Genomic DNA, 15880 nt, shown 5'->3' on the forward strand with positions numbered 1-15880 from the left:
TTCAGTCTGGAAGAATGGTGTTCTTAAGCAGACTGCACAATTCCCACATGTAATACTGCCCCCCCATGATTACAAGAACTAAAATGCAATAACTTCCAGGGAAGTCAGGCTGGAGAGGAAAGGGCAAGACCATCTGTTAATGTGAAAAAAGTTACTCACCTCTATCTAGAGAAGCTTTATTCAACACAAGGGCATCTTCAATGTCGTACCCGCTATAGCTCATCACTGCCACTGTAGCATTCTGTCCTGCAGGAAGTTTCTCAAAGTCTATAAGCTCAATGGTCTTGGTTGTCACCATTGGCCGCTGAGGGTATGCCAGTAAATACATCAACGTGTCAATTCTGTTCCTCTGGTTGTATCCAATTGTACCTGATCAAAAAAAGAGAAAACAAAATACAAGCTATAAACATTTTTCAGCTTTTAGATTTTCTGTGCACAGTAGTTTAGCTAAAGCACTGAAAAGTGCGAATCCCATTAAAATTGATTTTAAAACGTATTCTCACTTTTGCAGTAAAATCTAAGAAAACCCTCATTTTCAACCAGGATGTCGCGGCACTCTTGGGTGCCTTCTTGGTTCTTCCGGGGTGCCTTGGCAAAAATGTTTAAAAATTGCTAACAAGCCGGCAAGGTGGATCAAGTCGGCCTTTTTGTTACACAAAGCCACAGGCTTTATTGTGCAGAATTACAACCTTGGGCACTGTGCTGGCCAGCCACTGGCATCTTAAAGCAGTTCTTCACCCTAGAAAATAAATAAAAGGAAACTTACCTGTCCAGGGATCCAGTGCCGTGCTTAACCAAGCCGGCTCTTTGCAGGTCTCTGGGTCCCTGGCGCAGGCAGGTTTACCTTAGAAAACCAACTGTGACCAAATGGGGCTCCAAAGCCAGCTTACCACTGCACATGCATGCTGCACTGCGCTTTGGAAATGTTCCAGCAGCCTTCTGGGACCTGTGACATGTCCCAGAAGGCTGTGAGGGAAGGAGGGACAAACGTCCGGTCGGATTGCCGTTGGCGATCCAACCGAAAGTGGGAGCAGGTAACTGCCAAAACCAAGTACCTGCTCCCCCCCAAAAAATTGAGTGCCAAAACTTAAAGAGAATGGGAGGTGGAGGCAGGGAAGAAGAACTTCCTCTTTTTGGTGAAGTTCGGCTTTAACAACCAATCACCAAAGGAGGACATCATGTGCCTGTGTACAACATCCTTGTTTGCCCCTCCCCACCAGCACAGGGATCACTTTAGCAGAGAAAGGGAGGGAAATGGAGGGAGAAGAAAAACACTAGATTACTAGTCAGTAACCGTTAGCAAAGGTGGAAAAATAAATCTAATGCTGGCTCATGTATGTGGATACTGCTGCGATATGTTATATGTTATTTTTTTTTTTTCAAAAGATGAACTTGGCCCTTTAACATTTTAGACTTCGATGCCTCCAGATTGTGCAAAATTTTAAAGGGTGCCTTGACTAAAAAAAGTTTGAGAAACACTGCTCTAGATTACGTGTTCACACAACATACCTAAAAAAAAATATATTATTTCTTTACCATAGGTGTCATAGGAGACCAAATTGTTTTCAAACTTGTCACTCTTCTTTTGTTTATAGCGCAAAAAATAACTGCAGATCAAATACCACCAAAAGAAAGCTCTATTTGTGGGGAAAAAATTAAAATAAAACAATTTAATTTGGGTACAGTTTTGCATGACCGCACAATTGTCATTCAAAGTGCGACATCGCTGAAAACGAAAAATTGGCCTGGGCAGGAAGGGGGTGAAAATGCCCTGTATTGAAGAGGTTAATGACTGCTGTTTTTTTTTTACAAAAAAATGTTTTAGTTCCTGTCAGTAAATTTTGTAAACAAGTATTTTTTTCTCCTTCACTGCTGTGCGCTGATGAGCCGGCACCGATGAGGAGGGCACCAATATGGGTTAGTATGGTTTCTCCCTCTGACATTACAAACTACAGTGGTGACATGAGGTGAGAGGGAGAAACCAACGAGCTGCAGGAGGACTTTTGATGGCCATTTTTGGTGGACAAAGTTCCGTGCCATAGGCATCAAGAACGACTTTTACAGATAGGAATAAAAGCAAAACAGGCGGCTCACTTTATTGCAACAGACATCCTTGCTGTCCAACAGGAAGGCTTGGTAGAATACGAAGGGTCATGTTACATTTTTACAGAAAGAGTCCAGATTTGCAATTTAGCCATTAATGCTTTTTTCATATTGAAATCCACTTAAATTGCCCAGGTATGCTTTAAAAAAAACATAATCCCATCTAATTTTCTGCAGGGTCAACCTATTTGTCCATTTCAATTATCGATATGAATTTTGCATTCTCTACTGTACACGCATGGAATGTATGGATATTAAATGCACCCCATATTGGGCATGGTTTACCGGTTAATGCCCAGCAATTGCCTGCAGCAGTAAAATGCTGAATCCAGGCATACTGATGCAATTAACCAACCACAGAACAAAACATTGATTTTAGTTCATTTTAGATTAAGTTTCAGGTCATAACAAGTCAGATGTTCTGTATTGTTATGTTCTCAATCCTCCCAACAAAAAACGGTTTATAGCTCTATAAAGTTACCAAGGTTATTACAGAGGCGATATACAAACTACAAAAGGGACCAAGGCCGAGTCACTTTGTTCTGAACGGAAAAAGCATCACATCTCTGTCATTTAATAAAAGCACAAACTTTACAAAATGACGAAGATGCCTGTAAGAAAACCAAACGCAAACCACACAACTAAATTAATAAACTTATCATTTTTCCCTGCGACAGGGTCTCGCAATAAATTCATAATAAAAAAAATCTTCATAATCAAAAAGGGTTTAATGAAGTGTTTTCAAGAGACACTTCAGTATAAAAAAATTCAAATAGTCAGAAATGCCACAGCCTTCTTAAAGCAGACCTCGACTCCATGCACCACATGCAAAACCCACTTGCTAAATGTGGCCCCGTGCTGGTACACTGAATATAGAAAAAAAAATAAAAATTAAATAGGCATAAGTTAAAAACATCAATGCTCACAAATAAAATGTGCCTATTTTGTACAAATTTTGTCAAAGGAATAGATAAAACAAGTTTTTTTTTTCTCTAACACTATTGCTTATAACAGTGATGATCACAAGCAATCGTTTTAGCCGTCATGAATGGCTTTTTAGTCTCGATAGCCTGTGATCTGCGATTGGCTACAGATAATCACATGGTGCATGGTGCTGTGATTGGCTCAGGTACCATGTAATAGCTGTGGGCCAATCACAGCATCACAAGAGTAAGCAATTCAGGACTGTTTTGTTGACCAATCATAGCGATCACAAGATACCCACAAGTGTTTTTTTTTCCCCACACACATTACCCAGGCATTGTTCATTGTTGTCACTAGGGATGAGCTCTGGCGTGTTCACACAGTCCACATGAAAAAAGGTATTTTGCAATTTATATTTACTAAAATAATTGCAGTTCTGTGTACTGTGTAAGATCAGATTAAGGGAACGCAGGGTCCTGGGTTTCATAACGCTTTAAACCAGTGGCGGCTGGTGCTCAAAATATTTGGGGGGGGCGCAAAGGAAAAAAAAAATTGCAGTCTCACTGTGCCCAAACGCAGCCACTGTTACATGCCATCAAACGCAGCCACTGTTACATGCCATCAAACGCAGTCACTGTGCCATCAATTTGCACCACTGTGCCATGCCATCAATTTGCACCACTGTGCCATCAATTTGCACCACTGTGCCATGCCATCAAATGCAGCCACTGTGCCATCAATTCGCACCACTGTGCCATGCCATTAAACGCAGTCACTGTGCCATGCCATCAAATGCAGTCACTGTGCCATCAATTTGCACCACTGTGCCATGCCATTAAACGCAGTCACTGTGCCATGCCATCAAATGCAGTCACTGTGCCATCAATTTGCACCACTGTGCCATGCCATTAAACACAGTCACTGTGCCATCCATTGTCACCACTGTGCCATGCCATTAAACGCAGCCACTGTGCCATACATTGTCACCACTGTGCCATACATTATCACCACTGTGCCATACATTGTCACCACTGTGCCATGCAACGCAGCCACTGTGCCATACATTGTCACCACTGTGCCATACATTGTCACCACTGTGCCCTTTAATGGTCGCCGCTGTGCCAATTGTCCCCACTGTGCCCTGTAAATTGCTTTCTTCCCCCTCCGCCCGGCACTTACCTTTACTGGAGTCAGGCATCCACGTCCCACGATGTCTTCTCCCGCCCTCGATGACTGACAGGCGTCTCAGCCAATCAGGTTACTGGTAGCCAGAACCGGACAACCTGATTGGCTGAAGCGCCTGTCATTTTATTCAAGGGGCGTACAGTCTGTGCGCTCCGAGAATAAGCTTCCGGGACCCGGGGGCTGTATTGGGAAAGCCTATCAGAGCCGCTGGCTTTGATAGACATTTCCCTACAGCCAACCAGCTGGCGTTATTCAGATGGCCGGACATTGAGCGCCGACCATCTGAATAACAGCGGCAGCGGCGAAAATAACAATAGCAATGCATGAATCTATGTTATTTCACTCAGTGGCGGTGAGAGCCAGAGGGGGCGGCGCTCCAGCGCCCACTATGGACGAACCGCCACTGCTTTAAACACTGCGTAGAATAAAAAGAGTTGCCATGCTTCTTGAATTTTTTTTATTTAGTTTTTTCAAGCATTTGCTATATCCCAATTCTGCTGATCTCCTGCAGTCACTTTGTCTTTCTGCATGTAATTCAGCAATGACAGCATTGTTTATTCCCTGTTGGTGACAACTAAGGATGAGCTCCGGCACATTCGCACAGTCCATGTACAGAGCCCGCCAGGAAGTCAGCACCGCGCTGCAGAGATCGGCAAATGTCTCCCTGCCTGTGATTAGCGCAGAACATTGCCGACTTCCTGCAGGAGATCAGCAGAATTGGGATATAGCAATTGCTTGAAAAAAAATAATAAAAAAAAAACTCAAAGCATGGCAACTCATTATACACAGTGTTTAAAGTGTTACGAAACTCAGGACCCTGCGTTCCCTTTATCTGATCTCCCACAGTACACAGAAAATGGAAATGCAATTATTTTAGTAAATATAAACTGCAAAATACCTTTTTTCATCAGCAGGATATAGCAGTCTTGTGACTTCTAGAAGTTCCTGGCAAACCTTTCTACAAGGAGATCACATACTGCACTGAGCTGTCCTATCAGGATGAAGAACCAATGAACCTTTGTATGGACAGTGCCGATTGGCCCTGTGCTGATCACATGCACCCCCCCCCCCCAAAAAAAAACCTCTAGCAATATACACCAAACTGAGCATGTGCAGCCTGACTCCAAAGGCTCGTCGTATCTGGACCTGTTCTGGATGGAGTCAGTGGAATACGAGGAACATCTGTGCATACAGGATCATGTAACCTTTTTACACAATGCTGAGGATTAACCCCTTAGGTTCCACAGTAAATATAATACAGTGTCTTGAAAAAGTATTAACTTCCCCTGAACTTTTCCACATTAACATGTTCTAACCAAAAATGTAAATGTATTTTATCTGGATTTTGTGTGATAGACAACACAAAGTGGCACACACATAATCATGAAGTGGAAGGAAAACGATAAATGGTTTTCAAAACGTTTTACAAATAAATATATGAAAAGTGTGACATGCATTTGTATTCAGCCCCCTTTACTCCGATACCCATAACTAAAATCTAGTGGAACCAATTGCCTTCCGAAGTCGCCTAATTAGTAAATAGAGTCCACCTGTGTGCAATTTAATGCAATTTAATCTCAGTATAAATACAGCTGTTCTGTGGAGTCCTCAGAGGTTTGTTAGAGAACCTTAGTAAACACACAGCATTAGGAAGGCCAAGGAACACACCAGACAGGTCATGGATAAAGTTGAGGAGAAGTTTAAAGCAGGGTTAGGTTATAAAACAATCTCAAGCTTCAAACATCTCGGAGCACTGTTCAATCCATCATCTGAAAATGGAAAGAGTATGGCACAACTGCAAACCTACCAAGACATGGTCATCCACCTAAACCGACAGGCTGGGGGAACAGGAAAGCATTAATCTGAGAAGCAGCCAAGAGGCCCATGGTAACCCTGGAGGAGCTGCAGAGATCCACAGCTCAGGGGAGGGAATCTGTCCACAGGACAACTATTAGGCCCCTTTCACACTGGGGCGGGAGCCGCGGTGGCGGTATAGCGCCGCTAAAAATAGCAGGGCTATACCGTCGGATTTGCCACGGGATCCGGCCTCTTGCGACCCCGTGGCAAATGCAGAGGCGCATTTCGGGCGGTATTGCTGCGGTTTCCCATTGTTTTAAATGGGAAGGAACGGTAAAGGAGCGGTATACATACCGTACCGCTCCAAAGATGCTGCTTGCAGGAGATTTTTTTCTCTCCTGCCAGCGCATCGCCTCAGTGTGAAAGCCCTCCGGCTTTCACATTGAGGTTGCTGCGCAGGAGTTTTTCAGGCGGTACAGCAGCGCTATTGTTAGCGCTGTACCGCCTGAAAAACTCCTCAGTGTGAAAGGGGTCTTAGTCCTGCACTCCACAAATCTGGCCTTTATGGAAGAGTGGCAAGAAGAAAGCCACTGTTGAAAGAAAGCCATAATAAAGAAAGAAGTCACATTTACAGTTTGCAAGAAGCCATGTGGGGGACACAGCAAACATGTGGAAGATGGTGCTCTGCTCAGATGAGACCAAAATTTAATTTTTTTTAGACTAAAAACAAAATGCTATGTGTTGCAGAAAACAAACACTGCACATCACCTTGAACATACTGTCCCCACCGTGAAACATGGTGGTGGCAGCATTATGTTGTGGAAATGCTTTTTCTTTAGGGACAGGGAAGCTGGTCAGAGTTGATGGGAAGATGGATGGAGCCAAATACAGGGCAATCTTAGAAGATAACCGGTTAGAGTCTGCAAAAAAATCTGAGACTGGGGTGGAGGCTCACCTTCCAGCAGGACAACAATCCCAAACATACAGCCAGAGCTGCAATGGAATGGTTTAGATCAAAGCATATTCATGTGTTAGAATGGCCCAGTCAAAGTCTAGACCTAAAACCAGTTGAAAATCTGTGGCAAGATTTGAAAATTGCTGTTCAGATGTTCTCAAATCCAATCTAACAGAGCTTTAGCTATTTTGCAAAGAAGAATGGGCAAAAATGTCACTCTAGATGTGCAAAGCTGGTAGAGACATCCCCAAAAAGACTTGCAGCTGTAATTGCAGTGAAAGGGGGTTCTACAAAGTTATGACTCAGAGGGACTGAATACAAATGCATGCCACACTTTTCACATATTTGTTAAAAAATTTGAAAACCATTTATGATTTTCCTCCCACTTGACAATTATGTGCCACTTTGTGTTGGTCTATCACATAAAATCCCAATAAAAGACATTTATGTTTTTGGTTGTAACATGACAAAATGTGGAAGGAATACTTTCAAGACACTGTAAGCATGCTTTACTGCATATACAGACTGATGATTTTATTGTTGTGGGATTAGTAATTTTAACCACTTGAGACCTGCGCTATAGATGAAAGACGTCCACAACGCGGCTCTCAAGTGCCGGGTGGACGTCCCTGGACGTCCTGCCATTTACATTCCCTGCGTGCGCCGCTAGGGGCGCGCAGCGGGGAAACACTGTGCCCGGCGCATCGCTGGGAAGCTGATGCACGTGCCTGGCACCCGCGATGTCCGCCATGGTTCCCGTGATAGACGGTGACAGCAGGGACATGGTGTTAGCACACACGCAGGGAATACATTTAACCCCTTCCTCACCCCCTAGTGTTAACCCCTTCACTGCCAGTCACATTTATACAGTAAGTAGTGCATTTTTATAGCACCGATCGCTGTATAAATGTAAATTGTCCCAAAATTGTGTCAAAAGTGTCCGATATGTCCGCCGCAATATCGCAGGCCTGACAAAAAAAAAAATTAAAATCGCAGATCGCCACCATTACTAGTAAAAAAAAAAAAAATCATAAATCTTTCCCCTATTTTGTAGGCGCTATAACTTTTGCGCAAACCAATCAATATACGCTTATTGCGATTTTAACAAAAATATGTAGTAGAATACGTTTTGACCTAAACCGAGGAAAAAAATATTTTTTTTAAAAAAAAATTGGGATATTATTATAACAAAAAGTAAAAAATTGTGTTTTTTTTCACAATTTTCAGTTTTTTTTTGTATATAGCACAAAAAATAAAAACCGCAGAGGTGATCAAATACCACCAAAAGAAAGCTCCATTTGTGGGGAAAAAAATTATAAAAATATAATTTAGGTACAGCATTGCATGACTGCGCAATTGTCATTCAAAATGCCACAGCACTAAAAGCTAAAAATTGGTCTGGGCAGGAAGGGGGTTTAAGTGCCCAGTAATGAAGTGGTTAAGCAAACTGTCACTTTGTTTGGGTATAAATCTACTTCAATTATAGAAACCATAAAATACAAACATAGGGCCAGATTCACAAAGAGATACGACGGCGTATCTCCTGATACGCCGTCGTATCTCCTGATACGCTGTCGTATCTCTGAGATACGATTGTCGTATCTATGCGGCTGATTCATAGAATCAGTTACGCATAGATAGCCCTAAGAGCCGACAGGTGTAATGGACTTACACCGTCGGATCTTAGGCTGCAATTCTAGGCCGGCCGCTAGGTGGCGATTCCATTGCGGTCGGCGTAGAATATGCAAATGACTAGTTACAGCGATTCACGAACGTCCGCTTTACCCGTCGCTCTAAATTTACGTTGTTTCCTTCGAGATACGCCGCGTAAAACTAAGGCTGCCCTCTAGGTGGCCTAGCCAATGTTAAGTATGGCCGTCGTTACCGCGTCAAAATTTAAAAATTCCTGTCGTTTGCTTAAGTCGTCCGTGAATGGCGCTGGACGCCATTTACGTTAACGTCGAAACCAATGACATCCTTGCGACGTCATTTAGCGCAATGCACGTCGGGTAATTTTACGGACGGAGCATGCGCAGTACGTTCGGCGCGGGAATGCGCCTAATTTAAATGGTGCCCGCCCCATTTGAATTAGGCGGGCTTGCGCCGAGCGGATTTACGTTACACCGCTGCAAGTTTACAGGTAAGAGCTTTGTGAATCAGGCACTTACGCTGTAAACTTGCGGCGGTGTAACGTAAGTGGGATACGTTACGCTGCCGCATCGTAACGTATTTCTATGTGAATCTGGCCCATAGTCACTGGTGAAAATCAAATCCTGTACCCAACCCTACCATTCAAAACATAGGAGAGGGGTGTGTTCTGTAGTCCAACAGAAACTTGGGAACAATGTAACTGATAAAAGTGCTCAACAGGATGTCACAAGCCAACAAGATTTATGGCAGGATCAACAGGTATTTTTGCACTTATTCATAAGATCTAATAAAACACTTTGAAATGGTATATTAAACAGACCACAATGGAGAAAGTTTATTGTTCGGGTTTATCCACACACTTTAAAATCCAATATTTTGCATGCATTACAACCACACACACACACTTTGTTCTATCACCTGTCACTATGAGAAGTAATCAAACGTTACTTTGTATAAATAAGGCCAAGCACAATCCTCTATATTCTGCAGAAGAGAGTGTCTGGTGCCAAAGTCTCTATTTTTCAATGGCGGCTTTTATCAGCTTCCTTATTCTTTAGTCAGGTGTTTAGTAATAACATGCGGAAACAAAGGCCTTTTTTATTGCTGAAGATATCTAGCAGCCTTTGTATCCCAAGCATCAGCGGTAACGTCAGTGCATTGTATCCAGGGAGCTAAATGTGCAAGACCCGGGGTCACAGCAGCTGAATACACCGCGCTCAGAAAACAGAGACAATGAATTGCAAATGACACTCCAGACAAAAAGCAGAGGGAGAAGGAAGGAGCAAAAGAAACCGCATTCACTGCAAACGCCACAAAAGGACTGTGCCAGGACTGAATTGGCTTTCTGTACACACTGATCCTGGATGACTGTGTGTGGTAAGAAACTAAACCTTCCACACAATGCAAAAAAAGGGCACAATCTGGAGTCTTGGGTGGTTCTTATTGTATATTAAAGCTGAAATCAAGGCAGATATAAAAGACAAAACTAATGCAGTCTTGTAAACATCAATACAGCATTAAATGTATTTACAAGTACTTTTGGCTTGGTATCAGTCCCTGCTGTGCGGCCCATGTACAGCAGAGCTCAGACTAGGAATGGGAGAAAGAGCCTGTCGAATATTGTTAATGCATCAATAAGAACAGGCTGATAAGAGGAGAGAGCGGAGTGACAGATTTAAGAAGAACGAAACTCTCTCAATCCGCATTACCCACATTTAACATTCTTTTCAGTTATGTCCTAGGCCAAAATGATGCCATACATCCCAGGTGTATTCAGGAGGGGAGGGACTTTCCTAGCTAAGCACAGCCTCCTGTGTGTATGCCTGAGCCAAGGGCAGACAGATTCCAGAAAGCAAACACATGCTGGGGGGGGGGGGGTTCAAAGTGATTTCTCAAACAAAATAAAGCACCAAGATATTAAAGAATGGGTGAGTTTGCTTGCTTTAACCATTTAAGCCTGGGACCATTTTGTTGCTAAATGGCCGGGCCACTTTTTGCGATTCGGCACTGCGTCGCTTTAACTGACAATTGCACGGGCGTGCGACGTGGCTGTCGAACAAAACTGTCCTTTTTTTCCCACAAATAGAGCTTTCTTTTGGTGGTATTTGATCACCTCTGCGTTTTAAATTTTTCGCGCTATAAACAAAAATAGAGCGATTTATTTTTTACTTTTTGCTATAATAAATATCCTCAAAAAGGATAAAAAAACATTTTCTCTTCAGTTTAGGCCGATAAGTATTCTTCTACATATTTTTGTTAAAAAAAAAAAAAAAAATCGCAATAAGCGTTTATTAAATTGTTTGCGCAAAAGTTATAGCGTCTACAAAATAGGTTGGTTTTATAGCATTTTCATTAATCATTTTTTTTTTTTTTACTAGTAATAGCAGGGATCTGCAATTTTTATCGTGACTGCGACATTATGGCAGACACACCGGACACTTTTGACACATTTTTGGGACCAATTTTTACAGCGATCAGTGCTATAAAAATGCACTGGCAGTGAAGGGGTTAACCACTAGGTGGCAGTGTAAGCTATGAGTAAGCACTGATTGTAGTGCGAAACATCAGCTGTATGCCCCTGTCTTTGCTGTGATGTATGGTGTTTGATAACTTTTATCAATAAAAGGCAACCAAAAAGGTTTTTCCAGAGTGCGGCTGTCCAAACATTTTTCTACAGGTGGCAGTGTAGGGGTTAAATGTTCCCTAAGGAGCGATTCTTACTGTAGGGGGGTGTGGCTTGCTGTGATAAGTCACTGATCGTGTTCCCGATGACAGGGAACACAATCGGTGACAGTGTCACTAGGCAGAACGGGGAGATGTTGTGTTTACACCGTGAGTATGCCCGGGACGATCAAGTCCGCGGGCCCCATGAGCACGCTAACTGAGATTGCGGCGGGCGCAAGCAACAACCGCTTCTTAAAGGTACAGGTACGTTCTTTTGCCTGCCTGTGCCATGCTGCAGATGTATATCTGCGTGTGGCAAGTGGTTAAAGGAGAAGTTCATCTTTCAGAACATGTTACACCCATATTCAGGGTGTAACATGTTATGAAAGGCCCGGCTCCGACCTCCACTCTGACTTCTGGTGGGGATGATCTTCTCGTGCCTGCTGTCAAAATCAGAAAAAAAAAAACCTGTTCTGTAATAGGAAAAACTACAATTACAGACAGCCTTGGCGGCTGTCAGCTTTTAATTCTCAATGAACCTTCATGAGCGCTGTGAGCGCTGTGGTCGTTCATTGGATCTTCCTGTCAAGAGTGTTTCAGCTTGCCCCTACGAGGTATGAGTAAGCAGATACACCAAATGGTCCGCAGGAGTTCTGCATGGCATCAGTGATCAATGCTTTAAAGCGTCCTACAACAAAAAAATGAATGCACATTTTTTTTTACCTGCATACAAATGTACATTTATTATTTTTTTGTAAAAAGGTGAACTTATCCTTTAAATATGAAAAAATTTATAAAAATTAAATAGCGTTTTCAGCTTGTGGTGCTCAAATACAGTTTAGTTCTACTTTAACCTCATCAGTCTGCTTCTTTTTTTACTGCCTTTACACTGTCTATTCACAGGCTGAGGGATGGACAAGATTGAGAGGTATTGCTAAATTGCAGCAGAGGAAAAAATAAATAAATCAGGTCTCCCGCTATGCCAGACAGGGCTGTGCATATCTCAGGGCTGGATGGACAGAAATACAAATCATTTTTTGGGTACAATAGCTCTCCTATACAGTATAGGTAAGTATGTCAAGTACAGTTTTTACAATTTTTTCAAATTTAAAAATGTAATATTAAAAAAAAAAAGTACTTTCGTTGAACAACATTGGTTATGGAATGTAGAAAGAATTCCTAAAAATCCCTTACACAAAAGCTGGTACAAAAATCTACTATTGCATAGTCAGCCTCTACCCCACAGTGACTGTCATCAGAGGTGTAGAAAAAAACATACAAATACACAAAAAAATCACTGGCGCTAGATGAGGATAATAGTAACCCTAAAATAAGAATTGTAACTCATATATAGGGTATGAGGAAGATAGTCCGGTGCTGCGGGAATCGTGGTACCCGGAAGTACCAAAAAAAAAGAAAATACACCAAAAATCCGCGCTCACGAACATCTACAGTTCATAGTAGACCCAGTAATATAGGGAAAGAGTAAAAGTTTCCAATAAAATATTTGGGAAGAAAATCCATTTATTAGAGATCAGCTCCAAACATTTAAAAAGTCCATATGAACTTATGTACAAAGTTATGTAAACAGTGTGAATAGGAAGTGAATTCAGCAGGCAGCTAACAACCAATTCATGGGCTCAAACCTCCCGGATTCGATAAACATGCCTTTAGGTGGAGTACTCACAGTACCTTAGGGGCAGATGGTGGGATAGCGATATTGAAGAGATGGCCCCTCAAATTTCAGCTAGAGCCTGAGATCAGGCAGTCCGCGTATCCGATGTGTCACCAAGAGGGACGGAACCATCCGATGAATCCCACAGCCGGGGACACAGCGCGATGAGGTCTGGAGGGACAGGCGCTCGTTCCCTTCTGATCGTGGTGACGTCACACGTCTGAGACGTCGCTCTACGGTCGAAAGCAGTGAAGCGAGGATGCGATAGATGCCCTCTGGTGGAAAATCCTTAGATTGCGCTCTCCAATACAATTAGGTGGAAGCCGCCAGCGGGGAAAAAACAATATTTAAAATGAAGTTGATCTTAGATATTTGGAAGATGTATTAAACTTCCATAAATAAGGGGATCAGACAGTAGCCTTGACGACGCGTTTCGCGTTTCAAATCGCTTTTTAAAAGCGCTTGAAAAAGCGCTTTGAAGCGTGAAACGCGTCGTCAAGGCTACTGTCTGATCCCCTTATTTATGGAAGTTTAATCCAACGAGCGCCTGTCCCTCCAGACCTCATCGCGCTGTGTCCCCGGCTGTGGGATTCATCGGATGGTTCCGTCCCTCTAGGTGACACATCGGATACGCAGACTGCCTGATGTCAGGCTCAGGCTCTAGCTGAAATTTGAACAGCCATCTCTTCAATATCGCTATCCCATCATCTGCCCCTAAGGTACTGTGAGTACTCCACCTAAAGGCATGTTTATCGAATCCGGGAGGTTTGAGCCCATGAATTGGTTGTTAGCTGCCTGCTGAATTCACTTCCTATTCACACTGTTTACATAACTTTGTACATAAGTTCATATGGACTTTTTAAATGTTTGGAGCTGATCTCTAATAAATGGATTTTCTTCCCAAAATATGTTATTGGAAACTTTTACTCTTTCCCTATATTACTGGGTCTACTATGAACTGTAGATGTTCGTGAGCGCGGATTTTTGGTGTATTGTCAGAGGAGTAGAATTAAGGAAAACCAGAATACAGTAAAACCTTGGTTTGAGAGTAACTTGGTTTGAGAACGTTTTGCAAGACAAGCAAAATGTTTTAATACATTTTGCCTTGATATACAAGTGATGTCTTGATATAAGAGTAGCGTCACAACTGAGAATAAAAAAAGAAGAGAAAAGCCTCTAAGTGTAGCAATATGGTTACATTTAATGTAGGTACAACATTTAGCAACTTATCGCTACACTTAGAGGTGCCTCTCTTCTCTTTTATACCCTGTAAAAAAAATGCTTTGATATACAAGTGCTTTGGATTACAAGCATGTTTCTGGAACTAATTATGCTTGCAAACCAAGGTTTTACTGTACATCTTTACAGGAAGAATGAAAAACGTCAAAAGATTATTATTTTTTTTTTAAACTTACGGTCTGCTTTACCCAACACAGCTAGAAATTAAGGTAAAATACTGAATAGTCTCCTTACCCATAGCCTGCTTCCCCATAGCACACTGGTAGGTGTTTCTTGGGGACTGGTTATGATGAGGATATGGAATAAGCCCAGCACAAACCCCAAGTAACGTAAATGGCTCAATCTCCAAATGTGTCGTATGTCTTGAAAAGAAAGGAAAAAATAAATAAAATAATTTGATACAATTAACATATGAATATAAAACAAAGTTAAATACCACATGCAAAAAGTGAAGCAGCAACCTTGCCACCTGTTTTACCTTTACCACATTTTTGCCTCGGCCATGAAGCACAGCATTGTGGATGTTTTTTACTGAGCTAAAATACAGCCCATTCATTGTAATGTGCCTAGGCACACAGTGTATTCTTCAGCAAAAAAAATTAAATCTGCATTCTTGGTCAGTAAATTACTCCTATATGCGCACAAATGTGCGCTAATGACCATTAGTTTGCAATCCGCAGAAAAACAAGAGAATACCTTTGTGCAAAAATACGCGCAACTGTGCGAAAATACACACAAATACATTGAAAAAATAAAAATAAAAAACATGTCTGAAAAAGTAAATGCTCAAACAGCAATATCGTGTGCAAGAGGCCTACAAGTTGTTGTAGCTGCCACAGTTTATGCATGGCTTAGGCCTCCCCACTGAATCACTCTCCCCCTACTTGGAAGAAACCAGCATTTTCTTTGGCCCCCCTTTACTGAATGGATTGCTGGATGAGTAAAGGATGGAGGGGTTAACTCAGAGCTATTGCTTTGTACTGAATATTTTCTCGAATGTTTGACAAACAGCAGGTGGAGCGATGGGGTCCTCTTAGTAAGCTACAGGGTCAAAAGTTTGTGGACACATGACCATCACTCAGGCCCCTTTCACACAGCCACTTCATGCAGTCCTATGGAGCGTCAGCGGAGACATGTCCGCTGACATCCGTCCCGATCCGCCAAAATCAGACGGATGGCGATACGTCCCCATCCGTCCATGGCGGATCGGCCAAATGGCGGATGGCCAAATATATGTGGACATATCGGCAAATGATTGAGCCCAGGTGTTTCCAAAGAGGGGTACGACTAATGCCTGGTACACACGATGAAATTATCGTACGAATGATCGTCTGTTTTTTTGCATGCTAATCTCAGATCGAACCTCAACAGTTTACCAAAGTCACGAAAATTCTCGTACGACATAATAAATATTCAGAAGTGATGTCATGTGTTGTAGTGCATTTGCGAACAACAACTGTACCGATTAAGACGAAAATCGGACAATTTTTTCACGCAAGTCTGACCAAATAAGAATCGGATGAACTGTCCTGATCGGCTCTCGAAAGCTCTGTACTTACAATCAGATCATACGATCGCTCCGAAATCAGTATTTTCGTACGATTTTCTGATCGTGTGTACAGGGCTTAATGCTACAGCATTTTAGACAACTGTACAATGTCTACAATGTCTACAATGTGAAAGCACTT

General features: G+C 42.3%; 1 protein-coding gene across 1 annotated transcript in view; it reads right to left on the minus strand.

The window, feature by feature from the left end:
* Window positions 1-15880, minus strand: part of POLR3B (RNA polymerase III subunit B) — a 174551-nt gene that overhangs the window by 65964 nt on the left and 92707 nt on the right. Inside the window, exons 19-20 of the mRNA XM_040345215.1 lie at window positions 14427-14554; window positions 160-369 (exon numbers count right to left, since the gene is read on the minus strand). Of these exons, the coding sequence (XP_040201149.1) occupies window positions 160-369; window positions 14427-14554 (338 nt within the window). The remainder of the gene's footprint in view (window positions 1-159; window positions 370-14426; window positions 14555-15880) is intronic.

Source organism: Rana temporaria, chromosome 3 (assembly GCF_905171775.1).
Source record: "Rana temporaria chromosome 3, aRanTem1.1, whole genome shotgun sequence".
NCBI classification, from domain to species: domain Eukaryota; kingdom Metazoa; phylum Chordata; class Amphibia; order Anura; family Ranidae; genus Rana; species Rana temporaria.